The sequence below is a fragment of the Mycteria americana genome, chromosome 14, assembly GCF_035582795.1.
Source record: "Mycteria americana isolate JAX WOST 10 ecotype Jacksonville Zoo and Gardens chromosome 14, USCA_MyAme_1.0, whole genome shotgun sequence".
NCBI lineage: Eukaryota > Metazoa > Chordata > Aves > Ciconiiformes > Ciconiidae > Mycteria > Mycteria americana.
Genome location: NC_134378.1, coordinates 5,191,934 through 5,214,337, shown reverse-complemented (window position 1 = coordinate 5,214,337; position 22,404 = coordinate 5,191,934). Strand labels below are relative to the sequence as shown.

Below are 22,404 nucleotides of genomic sequence, written 5' to 3'. Positions count from 1 at the left end.
TTTTTTGGCCAGAAGCTCTAATGTGAAATGCATGCAGAGGCAATAGCTTGCACCTCTTTTTCAAAGCTCTCCCTTTGGCCCCCTGCAAGTATTTAAACTGTTATTTTGTAAACAGAAGTGCTTACTTAGGTCATGGGAATATGATATGCGTAAAGTTTATGGCTGACTGACAGAATTTTGAAGGGGTGCAAGTGGGTGAGGGCTTTGAAGAAGTGAGGTGAGGCCACTGGAAGGTTAGGCACGCAGCTAGCCACGGAGTTTATATATTAATGAAATTATTGCTGTAGTTCACAGCAATAACTTTCCCTTTTTTGTCTCTGACCTCTCATGCAACTTAACTTCTCATCCCTTAATCTAAGAAGAGGGGGGAGTGTGTATTGGTTCTTCAGCAAACTGTGAATGCCCAGGGAAGTGGTTTTGACAAGTAATTCTCCATGTCTTTGTGTCCGCTGTCAGCAGCGACGGGAGAGGAAAAAGAGGAAGGAGACAAGCGGCTGTGTAAGGTGGGAAGCGCTAACAGGAGAGCAAGAAAATCTGTGGCAGGGTGGGGTGCGTTTGGGTGGGCTCGTGTCTTTCCCTCGGACCGGGCGTGGAAGTTACAGAGGCAGCGAGCGCTCGCGGTGCCGATTCCCTCCCGCGGGGCGGCGATGACAATCCCGCAGGCAGCTAAGGGCGGGAGGCCGCCACCGCCGCGGCGCTCCCGGGAAGCCGCTTGCTTCCCCGCTGCCCGCTGCTGCCGCCGCCCGGGCCGGGCCGGTCCCGCCGCTCTGGGCTGTTTTTCTCCCCGTGTGCCAGAAGAGGGATCCCCAGCCCCGGCCGCCGCCTCCCCGCCCGCGCTCCCCTGGGCAGCGGCGGGCCCCGGCGGCCGCCCGGCCCCGGCGCCATGGCCCGGCGGCGGGGACCAGAGCCGCGCTCCCGCGCCCCTCCGCCGCCGAGACCTCCCCGGGCCCCTCTGCCAGGTAACGAGGGCGGGCGGGGCGGCCCCGGGCCGCGCACCTGGGAGCGGGGCCGGGCCGGTGGCTGCCGCGGGGCTCCGCGGCCGGGGCTCGGCAGGGCCCGGCCATCTTGTCGCGGCGTCTCGCCCCCTCTCCCCCGGAGCTCAGTGGCGGCCCCGCTCCAGGCCGGGGGCGCGGACGGGCCGCGGGGGCTCCGCTCGCGGGTGGGGAAGTGCTGGAGGCGGCTGCTCGCCGTGGGGGTCTTACCGGCAGCCGGGCCGCAGTCCGGCTGGAGCCGGGCCCGTCCTCGGGCCCCGGCCGGCCCTGCACCCGTGCTCGGCAGAGCTCAGCCGCAGGCCAGGCAGGGAGCATCAGAGACCACACCCAGCGTGAAATTTAGATCTTTATTGCATTAATACAAAAGACAGCGATCGGGGAGGAGGGGGGAGCCAGTAGGGCTGCTTCTTAGCCGGTGCTAGCTTTCAGGGGCTGCATCGAGAGCCTCGGATTCCTCCACCCAGCAGCGTGCCGGTTCAGTAGCCCAGGCTGGAAGGTTTAACCTCTCACCGGGTGGCGCCATCAGCAAGCCAGCCCCTGGCTCCGGGCAGGGCAGGAGGGCTTCACCTGCTGTGCTGCAGCGTGCATGGCGGCTCTGTGCACCGTGCTCCTCTGCAGCACAGAAGGTCCCCGGGCAGGCACCCCGCAGCCCGCCGTGCTCCGGAGCCAGGGCAGCAGCATCACAGGGCCTGATGCAGAAACACAGGGATGGGCTCAAGGTCGCTCAGCTGGGTCTCAGGGGTGGCAGACCTGGGGATCAGCGTGGGGTGCCTCTTGAAGGCACCAGGCCAAGCCAGAGGAATTGCTACAGAGGTCTCCAGGGATGACGTGTCTGGTTTGGAGCATCCCAGTAACTTTAACTCCTCAGTGCTCACATCAAGGGACAGGCTGGTATCCAGGGGGGCTTTTATTGCCGAGATCTCCCATCTAGGTGCTGGAGTCTTCCCAAGGGTTGAGAGGTCGCTGATGAGCTCGATGCTCTTGGAGAGCAGGCTCTCCAGCGGTTTGGGGTGCTTTTCTTTCTTGCATGGCGTTGAGGTGTTCTGCAATGCCATGCCCATCAGGCAGCCGGCTCTGCTGGGGTGCTCACAAGGCAAACCAGACAGGTCAAAGGCAGCCTGGCTACGGTGGGTCTTGCAGAAGCAGACAAGACTGAGGTCAGAGACGCCCTGGGTCAGGCTGTGCCGGTCAGCCTTCACACAACTGCTCAGAGACTCTGACTGCTTGACAACACACAGGGAACTGCCTTTTGTTGCATCGTCCAAGTCCATGAGAAACTCCCAGGTGTCTGGTTTGGAGGCGCTGCTGTTGTCCATGTAGTAACTGCGGACAGGAGAAGAATGGGTATGGCTGGAGGCCCCAGTCACAAACCCATTTTCCAGGATTTCCTTTATGGTCAGGATGCTGGTGCCATGCCTCTTGGTGGACAGCATGGTGCAGAATCCCACCCCTGTCAGGCTTAGGGAGACCAGGATGTCCCTGTTAGAATAAACATGTTATTGTTCATTACTGTTCACTGATGAGCTGCAAACTTAGAGTAGCTGAACTGATCTGCTGCAAAACCCTGTCTCGGTCTTGCTTGGGAAAGCAAGGAGCTGAGTGGGATCCAGGACCCGTAGGTGGGCATCGCGCCTGTCGTTGTCTTCTAGAGCAACACAGTTGCACCAAGGCCTGTTTACTGCTTGGAGGTCATCATGGAGCCTCTCTGGGAATAGCATTTGTTCAGCCTCAGCCTGCATAGCACTACTCTTAGCTTTGTACCCCTGGGTGTAAAGAGTCTCAGTAAACCTCTCCATCTGCTAGCAGTAGTAAGATGGAGCTGGTTTTCCCCAGAGGTAAAAGACACTTTATCCTTGTTCCTTGAGTCAGAGGACCATTAGCCCCAGTTAGAGTTGAGTCCCTTTGAGAGGAGCAGCTGAGGGAACTGGGGTTGACTGGGGTTGTTTAGTCTGGAGAAAATGAGACTCAGGGGAGACCTTATCACTCTCTACAACTGCCTGAAAGGAGGTTGTAGAGAGGTGGGTGTTGGTCTCTTCTCCTAAGTAAGAAGTGATAGGGTGTTCCTCTAGTCCTCAGTCAGAGGTTCTTCTCCAAGTAAGAGGAAACGGCCTCAAGTTGCTCCAGGAAAGGTTTAGATTGGATATCAGGAAATATTTCTTCACCAAAAGGGTGATCAAGCACTGGAACAGGCGGCCCAGTGAAGTGGTTGAGTGACCATCCCTGGAGGTGTTTAAAAGAGGTGTAGATGTGGTGCTTAGGGACCTGGTGTAGTGGTGGACTTGGCAGTGCTGGGTTAATGGTTGGACTTGATGGCCTTAAAGGTCTTTTCTAACCTCAGTGATTCTATGAAGGCACTAAAACTGGGCTCTGGTTAGGATAGGAGAGGTTGAAGAACAGCTCATCTTACCTTCAGCCCCATGCATGGTATCCCCCACCTGCAGACCTGTGGGGTCCCACAGCCCACCCAGGGAGGTCCTCGGGGACAGGCCCTCCTGGCCACTCTCATGCCATATGCCCCTGCCTTCTGCTCCACGGGCAGGAGCTTCCTTCACACCCCCCCCCCCCCCCACACACACACCAAGGGGGAGATTCCCACTGCTGGCTCAGTCAGCGGCTGCCTTCCAGCCCCCCCAAGGGAACCGGGCAGGTCAGGGGAGGTAACTGCTGTGGTCAGAAACCATTTCTTACACTAAATGCATTAAAAGCAGAGATAAAAGCTCCTGAATTTACTGCAAAGGGGGGGCTTTATGCAGGAAAGTTTTCTTTAAGAAATTAAAATACTTTTTCCTTGAAGGTAATTTAAATAAATTGATATGTGAGAAATAAAGAGTACATGTTAAGAGGACAGACTAAAAAGCACTACCTACCTTCAGTTTCTATGGAGGACCCCCTTCAAGGTCTTGATCATTTTTTGTCAGTGTTGCTTATAGCGGTTTTATAGTTCTGGTAATTAACTAACAGGCTAATTTCTAATTAAGCTAATTTGGGAGAGGGAGGGGGTTTTGTTTGCTTCTTTTTAAGCACAGGGGCAGTGATTGTGGGCTGTGGCTAGCTGCTGAAGGTAAAGCCAGTCCTGCAGGGCTCGGCTGTGTTTGTGGCCTGTCAGGGGCAGCCCCGCAGGGCAGAGGGTGTTTGCGGGAGCCGCGGTCCTCTGCTATGGGAGGAGGAGGAGGAGAAGAAGACACAGAGCCTTCCTGCCCGGACACAACACTGGGAGGGGGGGTCCCCAACAAGGTGACATCTCTCTTCAGTTTTGTGTTGTTTGCTCTGAAACGCTGGCCGGGAGCATCCAGGCGCACAGGCTGAATTCGGACGTTATAGATAACGCGTGGGCGCTGGTGGGTGTGCGCCTGCCGTGTGCAGGCAGCGTGAAAACAGCAGGAATCCAAACCGCCCGTGGGCAGAGCGCTGGCGAGCGGGGACCAGCCCTCGGGCGGGCGGACCTGCTCCGGCGGCTTTTCCTCCCCGCGCGGCGCGGCCGTGCCGCCACGGGACGCGGGGCTGGGCAGCGCGGGGCTGGGCTGTTCCGCGCCGACCGCTTCTCTTCTCTTTTAGGAAGCGCCGGACCTGTGCTCTCCTCCGGGGACCCCGTAGCGCACCCCTGGAGCGAGAGGCGCTGCAAAAGCAACGTGGGGAAGGTGGTGGATTTTAATGTGGGGGGTTTTTTTATGCCCGTTTTGATGGGAGGCGGCTGCCGGCGGTCCTGCGTGCCACGGCTGGCTGGCTGCGGCGTGAGGTCACCGCAGCAGCGTGGTGGCAGAAGCGAGCCCCTTCCCAGGGCCGATCGAAGCCGTGTCCCGAGGGGTTCTCGGTACCCCCCAGCCCTGCCCGCGCCGCGTCCCCAGAGGAAGCTGGGGCGGCTGGTGCAGGGGTAGAGGAGACGCGGGGGATCCTCCTGCCCCGCGGCCAGGGCTGCGGCTGCTCTGGGGGGCTCGGGGGTCCCCGGGGGGAGGGGGGGTGTCCCAGGGGGTCCCGGGCGCTCCCCGGGCCGCGGCCGCCCCTCAGGGGCGGGGCAGGCGGGCGCCCTCCCGCGCGCGCCTCTTTGTGCGGGCGGGAGGCGGCAGCGCGCATGCGCGGCCCGGCCCCGCGCGGGGGGGGGCGCCGTTGGCGCGAGATAGGAAAGTGCCGCCGCCGCCGCCGCCCGGCCCCGCCATGGCGCGCCGCAGCCGCGGGTGAGTGCGGGCCCCGCCGCGACCGGGGCTTCGTGGGCCGGCCCCGCGCCTGCCTGCCGGGGCGGTGCGAGGGCGAGGGGGGGTGCGGGGCGGCCCCGGGGACGCTGCTGGAGGCTCCTCTCCGCCGCGCAAGCTCCCCCCCTCCCCCCCCCCCCGCACGGCCCGTTCCTGCTCGCCGGCGGGATGGCGGGCTGCGGGCAGGGCCGCGGCCCCGCACCCCCGGTTCCGCGGGGCCCGCTCTCAAAGCTCCTCTTGGCTCCAGCCGGGAGCTGGGCGCGGGCCTGGGCTTTGCCTGCTCGGAGCAGGGGGGTGACAGGGCAGGCCTGGGGGTGTCCGGTGGGTGATGTGCAGGGCCCTTCGGGGCCGCTCCCCCGGCGCTAGCTGGCTGGCTTCTGGCTGCTTCTCGCATCCCTTCTCTTTACCCTAGCAATCCGGGAGGCTGGTGAGCTGTAACAAGGGAAATGGTGCCCGTCCCTGACGCAAAGTCCTCCCAGAGGGACAGAAGGGAGCAGAAATCAAGAGAAACGCTCCTTCCCCTGCTCTCGGCAGCATAAGCATTCCTAGCATGCACCAAAGCTGAGGGACCCCTTTAAACCTGGGATGTCCGAGTGAATGCCTGTGAGGTGTCAGGGTTCAGTGCTGGAAGAGAGTAGATCTGGAGCTCTGCTTTGCACGGTGCAGGTTGCTCCCTCTGCTGTGTTTTCATCGGAGGCGGAAATTATAATCTTCATTTATTCATCTCTAGTGAGGACCAGGATGAGCTGCATTACCAGGATACCGACTCGGATGTGCCGGAGCAGCGGGACGGCAGGTGCAAAGTCAAGTGGACGCAAGAAGAGGTGAGTGAGAGCCTGGCGCTTGCTGAGAGCAGGTGCTTTGGGGTAGACCTCTGACATGGCACCCGGGGCTTTGGGTGCCTCCACCTCAGTCCTCACCTGCTGGCCACGACACTACCTCCTGCTGTCGTGCTACTGGAGAAGACCATGTGTCTGTTTTGCTCATGTCAGCTGAAGTCTTAGTGAGGCTAGGAGGTTCAGGGGAGTTTGAAGTGTAGCATGGAGAGCAAGAGCTCCAACCACTTTAGCTCAAGTGTGTGAGCCCTGAGCAAGGCATCTGCTGCCTGCAGTGCTCTTGTGAGCAAAGAGGGGTTCCAGGGGTTGGCTGAGGCCACCAGCAAGCTGAATTGCGCAGTGGAAATGTCCTCCCTTTTCTCTGGCAACAGCAGGGAGCATTGAGACTGTTGGGATCATGACTTAGTCATCCTGGCTGAGAGCCTGAAATTATTTGGGATATTCTCTTACCTCCTCCCAGTTCCTCCATCATCTTTGTTCTGTTTGAAAACTACAAGGTGCTTTGTGTCCCCTGGGATCTGAACACCAAGTAAGGTGGTCTTTGTGCAGGGATCCGAGCCTCGGGTTCATGTTGGGCCGGGAATAATTTCATGCCTCTGCCCAGCCAAGAGCACACATGCAAGGACAAGTATAGCAGGTTATTTGTGAACTGTAAGAGTAGGCACACCTGGGCTGTAGCAGGGTTCATGAAAGAAATGCTGTAGAGCCCAGTAGCACTGAAAGACAGACCACCGGGCTAGTGGTGATACACTTAAACCAGTCAGCTTTCTTGGCCTGGCAAAAGCAGTGGCCGAGCTGGGAGATGGGCTGTCTGGTCAGGGGTGTACTGGGGCTGGATAAGCAGGTAGCCTTGACCACAGGGTTTGAACCAGCCTGTACTGGAACAGAGCTGAGCTCTTGTTTTGTACTCACTGTACGACCTCGCTCTAGTACAGAGCCCAGAACCAAAGTCTGTTCCAGTTGGGCTCCACGTACTGGAGCGCTGCTAAAGGATGGTGTGAGCTACCTTCCTTCCCCAAATGCAGAACGCCAAACCTTCACAGTTCAAAATATCTAGCTTGATCTCTTGATGCTGTCAGCCCAGGGGTGCCTGTGGCGTGTGTTGTGAAAGTGGATGTCTTTGTTCTTTGCAGGATGAGAAGCTGAAGATGTTAGTAAGACATTACGGGCAGAATGACTGGAAGTTCCTGGCCAGTCACTTTCCTGTAAGTGACCCCTTGCCCATTTGGGCACTGTAGTGTTTGCATGTTGCTTCTTGTGCTCATTGTGCTGGTTCTCTGTGTCTGTGCAGTACGTTGCACAGTGGGACTCTATTCTGTGACTGCAGCTCCAGGCTGTGAAACTGTGCTCCTTCTGGGCAGGGAGACATCCTTCTTGTCTAGAGGACTTCCAATTGCAAGCCTGTTGGAGCCGGGGTGAGAAATTGAGGTTCCCAGTGCCCGTGTCCTAGTCATAGTATGTATTGTCCATGTGCTTCTGCAGGTTTTCCGTGGGACAGCCTGTGTGTGTGGGGACTGCTGTTGCTATAAGGGCTTTTGGAGCCTCCGGTCTAATGCATGGCTGCTCTCATTCCTCTTCCCAGAACCGCAGCGATCAACAGTGTCAGTACCGGTGGCTGAGAGTGTTGAATCCAGACTTGGTTAAGGGCCCTTGGACCAAAGAGGAGGACCAAAAGGTAAGTCAGGGCTGAGAGGATCTGAGTGTTGGACTGTGACTGTCTGCAGAGAGGATGGAGGTGTCAGACCCTTGGGTCTTTTTGTAAACTGTGGGTAATTCTTTCTAATGGTGGATACCTGTGGGAGCAGCACTCTGACCTGCTCTGAGCAGACTAATGCAGCTGTGGTCATGATGAGCAGAAGCAGGTCTAGGCCTCTTTCTCCCTTTCACAGAGTACTGCTACAGTAGGGTGCCAGAAAAGGGAATTAACCCATCTGCCTGTTGGCAGATCTCCACCTGACCTGGCCATGTGGGGCCCAAGAGAAAATAAAACTGGTATTTCCTGTGCCACAGTAGACAGCCTAAAGTGGATGTCTGAGATCGGCTAGGTGAATCATGACTTCTGCAAACCTGTTTCTCTGCTGATTCCAGAGCGAGCTGAGAGGGGCCGGCTCAGACTCATCATCTTGATGTACTTAAAAGTTGGAATGAATTCCAACTTTTACCAAGATTTTCTGCTGAAAAATTTCCTAGTTTGTCAGATTCTCTGTAACACTTCTGCTCCCCCATTTCTTTCCCTTTCGGTCCCATTACAGGCTGTTGTAGTCCCTTCTGCCTCCCATCTGTGTGTTATGTCAAGGATGTCCTAAGGAAGCTTCTCATGATGTCCTTCCACCTCCCTACAGCAGAGCAGTTGCTGCCTGCTTTCTCCTTCCCTTTGCATGTCCTGACTCTGCCAGCCTGCCCAGTCATGATGCCCACTGCCATCCTGGCCACGCTGGGCTCCAGCTTTCTTCTCCTGATGCTGCACATTGCATTTTGCCCTGCAAGCACTCCAGCTCCTTGGCCTGTGCCACGGTTTGGTGTCTTTGGTCCATTTGTCTGCACTTGATAGTCAGGAGTCTGCGGCAGGGACACTTGTTATGGGCCAAGAGCACTGTGAGCATCACCTGGCTACCTGCACCTTTCAGCTGAGCGCAGCTGGCCAGGGTGGGAATGCTCTTTGAGAACCCTTCAGCCTCCTCTAAGATTTTGGTGGGCTGAACATTGCAAGCAGTAGATTGTTTTATCCTGACTGTGCTGTGGACGTGTCACAGGGGCTCAGAACAGATTCCCTGCCCAGAAGCATTTGCATTGAGCCTCAGGCAGAAGTGAGAAAGCCCTGGGTGAAGGGAGAGTGGCAAAGTGGATGGCTCTTAAGTGACTGTTCAGTTTTGCTTTGGAGTTTTCCCTGTGTGTCCTGGTGCTAGTGGGGCATGAAGCTGCAGGCCCTGGCATGTCCTGGGTGTAGCACCCTCTGTTAGAGGGAGGCTGTGCCTCTGTCCCAGTGGGCAGAGCAGTGCAGAGCTTATGGGCACTGTTGTCATGCAGCCAGGTCCTCGGGAGGAGCGGGGGGCGGAGGAGCCTTGGAGCATGTGGGACTTGGCCCTTGCTCAGAAATGGGCATGTGTTTCTAAATCTGTGCCCCTCTGCCCTTGGAGCACCTGCCAGTCTCCACCCCATCTTCTGTGAGCAGTTGTCTGCATTCACAGGTGCCATGTGGCAAAGTGTCTGCATGGAAACAGCCTCTTTCAGAAATTCAGCTGAATTGTTGCTCTCACAAGTGTTGGTACACCTGATTGTCAGTGCTGGATCCCTCCAGCTTTTTCTCCTAAGGGGCCTTTCTCTGTCTGCCCTTACCTGGTCCCAAGAGAGGTGAAGAGCAAAGCCTGAAGATGGCTGTATTGACCTTCCCCTCCTTTATTCCCTTTCCTTATTTCCCTCCTGCTCTCTTCAAAGGTAATTGAACTGGTTAAAAAATATGGCACCAAACAATGGACCCTCATAGCCAAGCACCTGAAAGGGCGGTTAGGGAAGCAGTGTCGGGAACGCTGGCATAACCACCTGAACCCTGAGGTGAAGAAGTCCTCGTGGACAGAGGAGGAGGATCGCATCATTTTTGAGGCCCACAAGGTCCTGGGGAATCGTTGGGCGGAGATTGCCAAGCTGCTGCCTGGGAGGTAGGACCTCTTTGGTCACTGTTGCCTTCACAGCTGGGTGGCCTGTGGAGATCCATGTGTTGGGCTCACAGGATGGGGCTGGAAAGCATGTAGGAGCTGTTAGCGATGCTTTAAAGCTGCTGTAAATGGTGATTTCTGTTTCCTTCTGTTGTCTTTGCAGGACCGACAATGCTGTGAAGAATCACTGGAACTCCACCATCAAGCGGAAGGTGGACACAGGAGGCTTCCTCAATGAAACCAAGGAGTCCAAGTCACTGTACTTGCTCGTGGAGGTGGATGGCAAGGAGGGCCAAAGTCGAACGAGAGCTAGGAGCCAGGTACTGCACCAGCACATTTGCAGCAGGCAGCTGGGTCAGTCTCTTGCGCTGCTAATGCATACCAGAGCTGTTCATCCACCCTTCTGCTGCCTCTCGTGCTGCCTTTGCCACAGCCTGGTGTCTACAGAGACAGCCTGTGCCTTCCCCCAGCCTTCTCCAAGAGACTGACTCTTGGGAGATCTCTCCCTCCAGGAGCTAGAGGTGTAATGTGAGCCCGAGTGTGTTATCCAGGCAGAGGACAGCAGTCTGCTAGTGCTATTATCTTGCCAATCCCAGCATCAGGTCTGTCTTGGAGACCGAAGTTGTTTTTTGGCTCTGTTGTGCTGTTGCTGGTGGGAGAAGGAGGCTGCTCCAGACAGCGTGGGGGTCATGGTGAAGAGGTATTGTGTTCCTTTCCTCTAAAAAAGGAAGCAGGGGAAGTACACCCAATTATTTTTTCATGAAGAAAGCATGTAGTTTTCAAAGGCAGGCTCTTGGAAAGTAGGAAATGCAGAATTAGTGCTACCTGCTCAGCCTTTGTTCAACTTTCTCCTGGGATACTCTTAAGTGAAATCTTCAATTAAACGGTCCTGTGCTGGTTATGTTGCATGGACTCCTGCTCAGATGGTGTATGGCGCAGAGCAGTGAGGGAGAACGGGGATGTGAAACAAACTGAATGGCAGATGGGAGAGCAGGCAGAGCTGAATGTGCCCAGGGACCCTTGCTCTTTGTCCTCAGGACTTGACATTGCTCCCTTGGTTTCTACTAATGGCTGGACTTTCTTTCTTGTCTGTGCAAAGACCGTCCTGCCAAACTGGCCAGTCGATATCTCTGAAATAAAGGAAGAGGATGTCAGTGACGAGGAAGTGACGGGTGTGCAGGAGTTACCCTCGGAGCTGCCAGCTGCCGAACTGGCAGAGCATAAAGCTGAGGGGACCCCAGATGATGCGGTGCCTGAGGATGCTGCTTCATTTGTCACATCACCGTACAAATGGGTTGTTGAAGCTGCCAACTATTTGTACCCAACATCTGTGCCAGCCTTTAATGAAGCTCTGGACATGATTGAATCCGTAAGTAACAGACCCTTGCTTCTCCAGCTGATGTAGGGAGACTGATCCCCGCCCTTTTCCCTTGAGTGAACTTACTGGGTCCCCTTGCTCATCACCATGGGCATCCTGAGGAGGGCTGGGTCTGTCATTGGCTTGTGGCTTCCCACCGTCTCTTTTCCAGGGCTGGATTAGGCCTTTCCGGCTCTGCCAGTATTGCTCTGGGCTTGCAAATTCCCCATGGTAGGTGTCCTTGTGCATGGGCTCTGCCGGTGTGGGAGGCTGTAGATGCTGGCAAACCTGATCTCCAGCCCTCCTTTATCAGCCAGAGTGCCTGCAGCTCTCCCTTTCGTAAAAGTTCAGGCCCATGCTTATGGGCTTTCCTTTCCTTCCTGTTACGGGATGGGACAGGGCAGGACAGACTAGGAATAGGCCAGGCCCACTTGTAGTGTGCAGGACAGACCCCTTCACACTGGGATGATGCCACCATTTGCTTTCAGTGGAGGTAGCTTCACTGAAACGAGTAATTTTGGGCCAGCCAAGCGATGCTGAGGCCCCCGGGGTGATGGAGGCACGCCAGCGTGGGAGGCTGGCTAGAGTCAACAGAGCACTTTGCTGCCATCAGAGGGAAATGTCTCTGCAGCCCCCAGCCTGCCTGAGGAGCTTGTGATGAAGGTTGTGATGGATGAAGAATCCACTTTGCATATGTATAGGAGGACAGGGAGTCTGTGCCCAGGGCTTAACGGCCCATCTGTGGGTCCTTAGGGGCCTGCTTGTATGGTACTTTGGGTATCGGTGGGGCTGAGTTGTGAAGCAGCTGATCTCTGAACTGGTCTGGTTATTTTTAATCTGCTTCCAGGAGTGCATGTTACAGCAGAGCCCTGTGTCCAGCTGTATTGGTGTGCCCAAGACTGGTTTGGTGTTGGGTGACAGTCGCTTCATTCAGCCCCTGTCCCCAGACTTATCCCCAGCTGCTTTTTTTTGTCTCCTCTGTGGGGGGGTGCAGCTGTTTGTGCAGCTGTGTTGTGAACTGAACTGAGAAACCAACCTTGCGTAAATAGAAAAATCTGCCCTACGCACAAGCAGCAGCTTTCAGCTGGGTCGGTTCCCTGGTCTGGTTCTCAGCTGTGCTGGCAGTAGAGGGAAGAGGAGGGCTTGAGCTGTCTTCTAGCCAGGCTCCTTGCAAAAGCTTGTGCAATCTCACACACCCACTTATTTCACCTCCCAGTTCATCTCTGCATCCGCACCAGTTGGCTGCTCAGCTTTCCCTCCTGGGCTGCTTCTGATGGTCTCCCTTGTGTGCAGGACCCAGATGGGTGGTGTGATCTGACCCAGTTTGACCTCCCTGAGGAGCCCTCCGTGGGCAGCAGCAGTAGCAGCAACAGCCCGGTGAGGCAAACCCCTAGCAAGCCAACACCGTCCCTGCCCAATGTGACGGAGTACCGCCTGGACGGCCACACCATCTCCGACCTGAGCAAGAGCAGCAAGGGGGAGCTCATCCCCATCTCTCCGCATGCGGAGGTGAGCTTTGGCACGCCGCCCTCTGTGCTGAAGAGGCAGAAGAAGAGGAAGATCTCCCTCTCCCCCGTCACAGAGAATGCCACCAGCACCAGCCTTTCCTTCCTTGACTCGTGCAACAGCATGACGCCCAAGAGCACCCCTGTCAAGACACTGCCCTTCTCTCCATCTCAGGTACGGAGCAATGGCAGAGCCCAGTCTGTGCTCCTCTCCTTGGGCTTGGTCATGAGCTAATAAGCATGTTAGTGCTCTACCTGCTTGCCTTAATGCCATGTATTCCCGTCAGCTCTGCCAGCTTTGTGTTTCTCCTCCCTTGAATGAGGCAGTGCCAGTGCACGAGGTGTGTCTCTTTGCTAAAACAAGGCGTCTCTTTGCTAAAACAAGGTGCGGAGCTGGGTTCTGGTACTGCTTGTCTTCAGTGCTGCCCTTCCCGTGGGAGCAGCAGCCTGTGTCTGCCTCTGGGAGCGCTTGTAGTGTTGGTGGAGCCCAGCTGCCCTGTGTGACGGGCAGGGCACGTGCCCGCTATGAGGAAGGAGCACCACTGGGCAGATCTACGTGCCTGCCCGCTCCAGGATTGCTGGAGAGCATGGTGCTTCTGCCACTAGGGCATTGCTGCCCCAGCTGTGGGTAGCCATGTGGCAACAGTGAAAAGTGGCTTACCCTGTTCGTTTCCAGTTAAGGCAGGCTCGGCAGCACATGCCTTGTGCAGATCTCTGAGTTGCTGTGCTTAGGAAAATGCTCCTGGGCTTGTCGCCTTCTCAAAAGGGACTCGGGATCTTTCAGCCTTTGTCGTGACTCCTACAGTGTCCACACACGTGTGCACACATGGTTTCCAACATACCTCGTCTTGGAGCGCTGTGGTGTTCAAACCCACTGGTGTCTCGTGTATTGATGTGGTGGAGTTCTGTCTATAAAACAGAACAAAGACTGCTGCGTTGCTGCGTTCTCCAGCACAGTTCCCACAGCTGCTCTGTTGTTCAGACCCTGTCTACCCGTGCCTTCCAGGCCTTTATTTCTGCTGTTTCTGCAGCCCTGGATGGCACATGGGAGAGTGCCACAGGACAGCCTGACACCCAGGTTCAGGTGGACCTCGAATGCCAGGCCAGGAAGAACTGTGAAGTCAGAGCGGGACCTGAAATATGCTCTGCAGAGTGTGAAAGGCCGGAAGGCCTGGAGTGAATCTGAGAAGGCAGACAGCATGTCCTGCCTCTCGGGCTGAGCTTCAACTATCAGCAAATGTAACACACAGCTCTTCTCTCCCGATAGGTTCTTGGGTACAAACCTCATTCCTTATGGGAGTAAAGTTGTCACTTATTAGTTGTCGTGAATTAAAATCCTAGCAGAGATCATAGAATCATAGAATGTTTTGGACTGGAAGGGAACTTTACAGGTCATCTAGTCCAACCCCCTGCAAAAGCAGGGACATCTTCCACTAGGTCAGGTTGCTCAGTGCCCCATCCAACTGATGAGATTGTGGTTTTCTCACAGTTTAGGCTGAAGACAGCTCAGTGCAAAATCTGCTAACTTGCATGTGTTACATGGACTTACCTCACGTTTGCCAACCTGAGGTCAGAATAGACCTTTGGTGGGCTGGCATTACCCCTCCTTCACCATCTTGCTTGGCCTTATCTGGGCCAGTGCAAGGCGAGCGAGACTTCTCTCCCACCCTGTAGCTGCTTGTAGTCATATTGACTCATCCCTTAAGGGAAGTGAATCATCTTTATGGGTGTGAGGCACCTTCTGGCAACTTTCATGTGTGTGCCCATGTACAGCACTGTATGACTCTGTAAGAGTCGTCGTCATTTATACTGCGACAGATCCCTCTTGTGCCACTCACTATGGGAGCATTGTCCCTACTTCAGGTTTTCCCCCATATTTAGGAAAAAGTAATGACTTGTGATACTGTGCTGGGATGCTTGAGACTGAGTGTCTTCTCTTTCTTTCTTTCCTGTGCTGTGCAGTTCTTAAACTTTTGGACCAAACAGGATACACTAGAACTGGAGAACCCCTCTCTGACCTCCACGCCTGTGTGCAGTCAGAAGGTGATTGTCACCACCCCTCTGCACAGGGATAAGACCCCTCTGCTCCAGAAGAACTCAGCGTAAGTCCTTTCCTCCTCCTCCTCCCCCATCCCCACCTGAGCAGTGTCCTTTTCCACGCAGGAGTCTGGTCCGATTCAAACATACCTCCCCCAGTACTTGTACTGGCACTACTGAGAGAGGGGCAGGGCAGGCTGGGCGTTTCCTTAAATCAGTGTTTTCCCCCCCAAAGACAGCTCCTCTCTGAGCTGCAGGGAACAAGTGTCCCATCTGACTGGGGCTGCAGCCAAGTGACCACCGTTGTGCTCAGCTGCCGGGTGGGCTGTTGCCTTCTGTGCATGTCTTTGTCTGGGAAACGCTGCTGTGCTGTGAGCCCTGTGCCAGCAGGGAAGGGATTTGATTTTCTCAGCAAGAGCTGCTCAGATCCATCCCTTTAGCTTTGCACCCTCTGCTTTGCCTGTCCTGAGGGGCAGTCCAGGGTGATGATTACCCAAGGCACTGTACCAGGCAGGTGAGAAGGGGTGGTCTGCGCAGGGAGTGTTTTGCTGACGGACCTGTCGCTGCTCTGAAGCAGCACAGTGTCTGGGAGCACTGCCTGTGCTAGCAAAACCGCTCTGTGGTTGGCATGGTCCAGAGCAGCTCCCCCGTCCAGGCGGTGCGAGCTGGCCTGGCTGCCTTAAGTGCATTTGCACCCCGGACTTCTGCTGGTCCAGCTGTGACTGTTGCCAAGCCCAGGCTGGGCCTGAGCAGATCCGCCAGCAGAAGCGCTGCAGAGTAGGGCTGGCCTGCAGAGCTGCGTGTCGCCTGTGTCGGAGGTGTTGTACCGCTTTCTGACAAGGGTGCTTGGCAGCTGGCAGGGTGGAGCAGCATAGCTGTCACGTCTGAAGGACGTTTTCCCTGCTAAAGGCTCCTCTATGCCTGCTTGCCCTGCTCGCACCCCAGGAGCAGTCCAGCCAGCCGGGTGGCTTCTGCTGCCACCACGTGAGACTCTGCAGGTGGCTCGTGTAATGAGAGGGCTCAGAAGGACGGGGGTTACTTTGTGTGAATTCTTCATCGTTCCCACTGTCTGTTGCCAGGTTTGTCACACCAGATCAGAAGTATGTGGTGGACAACACTCCTCACACCCCCACACCTTTCAAAAATGCCCTGGAGAAATATGGACCAATTAGGCCTCTGGTAAGTATTGGGCAGGTCTGCTGCTTGCCGATGGCAGAAATATAATGAATACAAACGGGACGTGGGGTAGGATGCAGTGGAGCTGTAAGCGAGCTGTTATCTGTGCCATAACAAGGTACAGTTTGGTAGCGCCAGGCTGAGATGGGAGGGACGAAGGGGACCTTGTCATGGTGAACATGTCATGATAAGTAGCCACAGGACTTCTAGCTCCTCTGTAAACCAGCTAAAAATGGCCCAAACTGCCCTTGAATCAGGCTGCAGTGCTTGGCCACTGATGACTTTGAGGAAAAGCAAGGGAATGATCTACCTAGGCATCCCCGAGGGACTGCGTCTCTTAATGCGGGTGCTGTGGGGATGGCAGTTTCCAGCATCCCAGGCCTTCTGTGCATACTGGTCTCTCGATGGCACATTTGGGGTTCAGCTGATAATAGTCTCTCATGGCTGGAGATCCTGTGAATCTGTCAGGCTAGCAGGAATCTTGTCATATCTTTTCCAACTGGGAAGTAAATAAGTTGTCTCTGTGTTTGTCCTCCCACTGTGGACCCTGTTATCCCTTGAGGGAAATACTCGTGAGTCTGCCCTGCATACAGATTTTGACTGTTTTGTGTTCTCTCTCTGCCTTTTCATACCAGCCCCAGACTCCTCACCTGGAAGAAGACTTGAAAGAGGTGCTCCGAAGTGAAGCTGGCATCGAACTTATCATAGAGGATGATGTGAAGCCTGAGAAACAGAAGAGGAAACAAGGGGTGAGCTGATTTTGCATCCAGTACCTGCTGCTGAGCTGCCCTGTGCTGTTGAGGGGTGTTTTGGCTGGTTTTGATCATCCTACTGGTGATACCAAAAAAGTTTTTGGCCCGTGGCTGCTGCCTTTTAATCAGCAAGAGGTTAAGGCCTGCTTAAAATACAGCCAGCTGTGTGTCCTGGTTTATGCTAAACTCAGGGCATGCTAGGAGATGCTGTGTCCCTAACCTACGGGAGAGACCCATGGCTCACTTGGAGCATCTGTGGCAAGCTGGGCTCTCAGAAGGCTGTGGGCTGGTACGCAAAGTCTCTTGGCTCAGTTGCCTTGGTGGCTTTCCTTTCCTACTGAAAGGAGCTTCCTCTTCTAAATCAGTGGCTCTTGGTGCCAGGAGGAGAGTACTGGAAGCTGCTGTGCCCTGTGGTGGGGAAGGCTGCTGCACGCCTTCTTCCTGAGGTGCTGGTGCAATGCAGACGTGGGGTGATGTGGGCTTACTGTGCACCTGGGCCCTTACGATGGGAGTTCACCAGGTTGATTCACACCAATACTTGTTTTTCTATGTTCCCCCAGTTGCGCAGGAGTCCCATCAAGAAGGTCCGGAAGTCTCTGGCCCTGGATATTGTGGATGAAGATATGACACAAAATATGCCTGCCCTTCCCAAGACTGTCTGTTTAAAAAGAGCCCAGGTGAGGGGTACTGTGCTCAGAGCAGGCGTAGAGCTGGCTTCTGCTCCAAAGAAACCCTGTGCAAAGCGGTGGTGGGAGCTTTGCCGCCTGCAGCTGCCTTTGAACAGTACGTGTGAATGTGGATGAAGAGCTGGATTTGTTAGCTGGCCTTTTGGCCAGGCCAAGTATCAGCACTGTTAGGACAAGTTAACTTGTTTCTTTATACTTCTCTTTTTTCCCCTTTGCAGCCTGTGAATTTCCTGTCGAGGTCCTTGAACCTTTCCTCCTCGAGCAGGAAGGATGACAGCGGCTTACTCAACAGAGCCTTCGTGCAAGTGCAGCCAGAGAAAATGTCCTACAGGAAAATGCCGACCCATTTCAGACCACCAGCACCGGTAAGCCTGCAGCCACTGCCCTCCCAGTCAGGAAGGTAGCTGGTGGTAGTGCAGCCCTTGTCCCTCCTCGGGAGGAGGAGCGAGGGGACGAAGCTCTGTGCCCTCCTGCATAGGCATCCATATGCTGTCAGGGCTGTCTTTGCACCCAGGATTGGAGATGCTGAGCCAGCACTGTTATGCTCCAGCTTCCTCCTGTCTCTTTGCAAACCTGCCCTTCTGCGGGGCTCAAAGCCCCGTGGCTGATCAGAGCTGTGGCCTGCTTGTTTGGCCCTGGATTTCCTCATGAGAATCTACATCCTGTCCCAATCCATCAGGGAATTTAGAGGATTGTCCCGGCGGTGAAGTAAACTTTCCTTTTTCCAGTGAGCACTCCTTGAGTGGGCAACAGTAGGCTCATCTGTTTTGCTTCTCTGCGCATAGCAAGTCTGTGAAGTGCTGTATAAACGCCAAAGAAAGATATTTCCCATCTCTGTGACTTTTAGGGTGTTTATAGGTTGTGAAGCCTGTGTGCCATAGACAGCATAGGCTGGCTTTATCCTGCTCTTTACCTGAACCCATGCAGTACGGAGCTCCAGCTGGCAGTGTACCACCTCGGTAGCTTGTGCTGAGGTTGGCGGTGTTAGAGCTACCCTGTTCCTCAGCTCCACACTGTGGAGCATAGCTGGGCTGTGCTGAGTCACGGTAGACTACAAATACACTCTGGGGCATAAATGGTTTCTTGTGCTCTCCTTAAAATCTTCACCCCTTGGTACATTTGCAGGCAGAGTGCACTAGGAGAGGGGTATCCCTGCTTTGTTAGGCAGTGTGGCTTAGGGAAGGGGATTTGTACCATGATTTTGTAGATATTTGCTTGGGTCAAGTCACGGGAGTGCTCTGGTACCTTGAATGAGGATGGAAATATGTGCCCTCCTTGGCGGGAGGGTGAAACTGCAACTGGGGGCTAGTGTGGGGTGTTTTCAGATCCCAGGAGGAGTCCAGGTACAGTGTTGTCTTCACTGAGCAGCCTTGGCTCAGTCTTCCCTAAACGCTGCAGTGAGGAGGGTTGCAGCTGTCCCTGGATTAGAGCTGTCTGTTGTGAAAGCTCTTTCTCCTGACAGATAAGTACTTCTCAGCCAGAGTAATTCCTTCCCCTTCTCAAAATAAACCCTACTTAAACACTTCCATTCCTCCTCCTGTCCTAGGCAGGGTCGTATTGCTCTGAGAGCTAATAGATCCATATAAATAAAGCTTTGGGAGTGACTTGAAGGTGACAGTAAGGCAGCTTGTGTGGTGACAGAGTACAGGTGTGCAGTGAAATCTCATTGCCCAAAGACAGCAGAGCCGTCCGTGGTGTTGCTGGGCTCTCAGGATTTATTGTGCCAGACTGGTATTGCTAGCAGTGGCAGTTATTTATTAAGGAAGCTCACCTAGCTGTGGGCTGAACCTAAATCAGCCCCAAAGCCATGCTGTGGCTGCATGAGGCGTTGTTACTGTAAGCAAAGGCTGAAGCTCAAGCTCTGGTTCTTTGCAGTGCACGTAAACGGGTATTTCCAGTTCAGGGCATTGTGTATCTCTTGGCTGCATTTATCAGAGGATTTGCAGGGGTTTTCCTGGAGTGCCAAAACACCTCATGGGTGCCCTTTCTGCACACAGTGCCTGAAACACCTGATTTTCAGCTCTTCCTGTGTGCTGCAGGGCCCTACTGAAACTACAGCCACCAAATTGCTGTTAAGGATAGTCTTTGACCAATCTAGAGCTGGGGCTATGCAGCTCATGTAGGAATTGAACTGGTTGGGAATAAACCTCAAAGCTGCTGTTGAATTTCTTCCGTCCTTCTGGACTTTCTTCAGCACAAGAAGCCTTAGTGGGTTTGTGCTTTGGAGTTTTTGTCTCAAGCCAAGTAAGGGAAAGCCCTGAAAGGGCACGTGGGTCATCCTGAAATGGAGCACTCACCTGCGAAACTGCTGGATGTATCCCCTCTTTGCTAGAAACGACCGTCTTGGCTGTGATGAGCAACTGGTGATCCACAAGTTCCTCCTGGTTGCAGGATGGGTGCTCCTAAGTTCCAAGTTTTATTTCCCTTGGGTAGCAGATAGTTGTTAGTTTTATTTATTGTTGCAGTCTTTCAAAACAGGATGTTGACGTTGTGTTTGTCCCCTCCCTTAACTGTGTTGTACGCATGCTTTCTTTTCCCTCTGTAGATGACCAGGGCTTGGAAAGCGGTAGCCTGTGGTGGAACCCGAGACCAACTCTTCATGCAGGAGAAAGCTCGACAGTTTTTGGGCATGTTGAAACAGAGTCACACATCAAGGACCTTAATCTTATCATGAAGGATTGTTCTGCTTTTTTTTTAATTTTATTTTTTTACATTTTTTTATAAGGGGAGGGAGAACCACAGGAAAAAATATCCTCTGCCAGGTCTTAGTGTGTGGGGGTGGATTTTTTCCTTCTGTTCCCAGGTAGACCTAAATTGTAATAAATTGGGCTAACTGCTGGCTAATGCGTGGAATGCAAGTTTTGGGATCATTATGGAAAGGCAAACGAGGGAGGGTTGGAGAGCTAACGGCAAGACCTCTCTCTGCAAGACCTGGGTTCTGCAAAAGTAGAAGCACGAAGCCGTGTTCCACCTTGCAGCAGCGTGTGCAGCGGGCGGTGGAGACCAGCCTCGCAGCCTGCCTGGATTTCGTGCTGGCTGCTCTCGTACCTCAGGAATGGCTTTTGCGAAGGTTCCTGCATGTCTTGTGTCTCCCCTTCTGGCTTTCCCTGGGGGATGGAGTGGTCCCCCTTCGCTCTAGGAGGAGGGAGGCTGTGGTGCACTGGTGGGACACGTGCTTTGGGGTGACGGGTGTTCGGAGCCGGCCCCCTGCTCCCTGTGGGGCTGTTCTGTACTGCCATCCTGGGGAAGGGGAGCGGCGGGCGCCTCCCCCCAGGGCTGTGCTCCCTCTTCAAATAAACAATGGTGCTAACATCACCCTGTCACTCGGACTCTGCCTCTGCCTGGGGCCTCACGACGCTCGGAGGGAGGCAGCGCTGTGCCGGGGTGGCGAGATGCAGCAAAGCACTGGTTTTCATGTGGGATCTTTTCTTTCCCGGCAAGTTGCTGAATTCCTGTTAGCCTCTCAGCATGGGGGAGAAGGGCTGGTTTGCCCCCCACCCTTAGTGGTTTCATCAGCTGTTTGGAAATGATTTTGGTTACTTTATGGGAAGGTGCCACTGTGTTTGAGCTTAGCGTGGCTGGGATCTCTGCAAAGCTGCAGGAGTGGATGGAGGCTGCAGCGAGCGGCAGGCTGGAGGAGAGCACCAGGAGCGTGTGATGTAGCAGAGCCTCTTCTGTCCTTCCTTCGGAGGCCAAAGCTGCATCCATGCAGCTGTTCCAGTGCCGTACCAGTAGTAGGGTGTCCTGTTTTGACATAGCCAAGGATGAAATGTGGCGATTGGAGCAATATATTAAGTCTCTGCAATTGGAAAGGTGCTGGAAAAACTGAAGAGCAACTCGCTGGTTAGACCAGCACATGAACAGCTCTTTGGGTGAGCTGTGTTCGGGGCTGTGCTGTGATGTGCTGTCCTTTGCAAGCCACCAAAGCCATCGTGGCGGATCTGCCTCTGGCTGGGGGTGGCAGCAGAGCAAAGATGCAAGGAGGGGTCTGTTCACCCCCGTGCCTCTTAACGGGGTCACTGTCCCCAGTCCCTTTGCAGGGTGGAAAAACAGAGCAGGGCTGTATAATCTCATTTCAGGTTGTGGCTTACGCTGGAAATAGAGTCAAAGAATCCTTACTGACCAACTTGTTAATAAAACCTTGGATCCTGGGAAACAAGGGAGTTTTAGAAACCCAGCTCATTTTTCATTTCTACAAGCTCAGGGCCAAAGTAAATCCATGAAGTCATTTTTATTTCTGTTTCTCAGTGCTGCAATGTTTGCTTTGGAAAGATGGCTGGGACCACTTGTCTGAAAGCCTGGCTTTAGCTGCTTCCATTCTGTTGTTGTTTTAAGAGAAATCATCATTAAACCATCCCTCTCCTCTTGGGCTTTAGCGGGCTTGGCCGTTCCTGCGCTGGGTGACTTTACAAAACCAAGCCCAGAACTGCATTTCCTTCCCAGAGCCGACGTGAGCTGGGAGTCCTCAGCAGGCAGGGTCTGCCGGAGAATAAATTGGTGCATGAGCCTGGCATGTATGTTTGGGAGCTGCCCCTAAATTAAAGGATTATGAGGCCGAGAAGTATTAACTGCTGCTCTGATGCTGTAAATCCAGAGAGCACTGGGTGTCCTGCATTGTAGAGTGCTTATTGAGAAAGATTGAGGGGCAGAAAAATACCGAGGAAAATGAGCAAGGCCTGGCATGGTTAATGAGTAAAAAGACAATTAGATTTTAATTGGAAAATGGAGCTTCTGGTGTGGACATTACCAGCCTGGCTTGGCTGTCCTGGGGCTCAGGAATAGGCACCGCTCTGCAGGTGGGGAAAAAAGGCCCCACTTGCTTTGTTTTTCTATTAATTCAGATGCTCTGCTTTATTTCCATTAAAACCTTATGGAGGTTGAACTTCTCACTGGCTGTGGAGTCCCTGGGCCCAGCCGGGCAGCGCTGGGCTGGAGCTGGAGAGCCCAGGAGAGGGTTTTGCTGGAGACTCCTCTCAGTCCGGGGCTCTGTGTCCCCGGCTGTGCCCTGGCCGTCGTCCCTTTGAACCCTCTGCAGTAACCCAGCCCTCTCGGGCTGCACAACCCTCGCTCACAAAAAGAAACCTGGAAATGTAATTTAGCTTTACAGGAAAGACCAGGACGGAAGAGTCCCGGGAGCCCGTGGTGCCTCCGCCGTGCGGGAGAGGAATCCTCTCCTGCAGCACGGCTCGCTGGAAAGCTGCAGAAACCCTGGGTTGCTGCTTT

The 22,404-nt window shown here is 54.6% G+C and overlaps 2 protein-coding genes across 6 annotated transcripts; one reads left to right on the top strand and one right to left on the bottom strand.

Moving 5' to 3' along the window:
• The first annotated feature begins 438 nt into the window (after positions 1-438).
• On the top strand, positions 439-20,484 carry MYBL2 (MYB proto-oncogene like 2). Of its 4 annotated transcripts, none has more exons than XM_075517272.1 (15): positions 439-503; positions 4,552-4,630; positions 5,910-6,003; positions 7,149-7,220; positions 7,598-7,690; positions 9,451-9,671; positions 9,832-9,988; positions 10,768-11,037; positions 12,319-12,705; positions 14,493-14,632; positions 15,647-15,746; positions 16,379-16,492; positions 17,056-17,172; positions 17,400-17,546; positions 19,727-20,484. In XM_075517272.1, exons 4-15 carry the CDS (start codon positions 7,164-7,166, stop codon positions 19,853-19,855), a joined length of 1,932 nt encoding a protein of 643 aa, XP_075373387.1. In that variant the 5' UTR covers positions 439-503; positions 4,552-4,630; positions 5,910-6,003; positions 7,149-7,163; the 3' UTR covers positions 19,856-20,484. The 4 variants fall into 4 exon arrangements, with proteins under 4 accessions (XP_075373387.1, XP_075373385.1, XP_075373386.1 ...); XM_075517270.1 differs by lacking the exon at positions 439-503 and adding an exon at positions 845-959 and having other exon boundaries at positions 4,548-4,630; XM_075517271.1 differs by lacking the exon at positions 439-503 and having other exon boundaries at positions 4,493-4,630.
• On the bottom strand, positions 934-5,048 carry LOC142417020 (uncharacterized). 2 transcript variants are annotated; one of them, XM_075517273.1, is made up of 2 exons: positions 4,436-5,048; positions 934-2,471 (listed from the first exon to the last, which is right to left on the bottom strand). In XM_075517273.1, exon 2 carries the CDS (start codon positions 2,423-2,425, stop codon positions 1,673-1,675), a length of 753 nt encoding a protein of 250 aa, XP_075373388.1. In that variant the 5' UTR covers positions 2,426-2,471; positions 4,436-5,048; the 3' UTR covers positions 934-1,672. The 2 variants fall into 2 exon arrangements, with proteins under 2 accessions (XP_075373388.1, XP_075373389.1); XM_075517274.1 differs by lacking the exon at positions 4,436-5,048 and adding an exon at positions 3,860-4,155.
• Positions 20,485-22,404: the final 1,920 nt, after the last annotated feature.

What these genes read in the sequence shown, in the direction of transcription:
- MYBL2 (XM_075517269.1), top strand. Translation starts at nt 5,145, where the DNA reads ATGGCGCGCCGCAGCCGCGG. An exon ending in GCCAAGCTGCTGCCTGGGAG is followed by an intron (nt 9,672 to 9,831) that starts GTAGGACCTCTT and finishes TTGTCTTTGCAG; the next exon opens with GACCGACAATGCTGTGAAGA. An exon ending in ATGGACCAATTAGGCCTCTG is followed by an intron (nt 15,747 to 16,378) that starts GTAAGTATTGGG and finishes TTTTCATACCAG; the next exon opens with CCCCAGACTCCTCACCTGGA.
- LOC142417020 (XM_075517273.1), bottom strand. Translation starts at nt 2,425, where the DNA reads ATGCTGTCCACCAAGAGGCATGGCACCAGCATCCTGACCATAAAGGAA.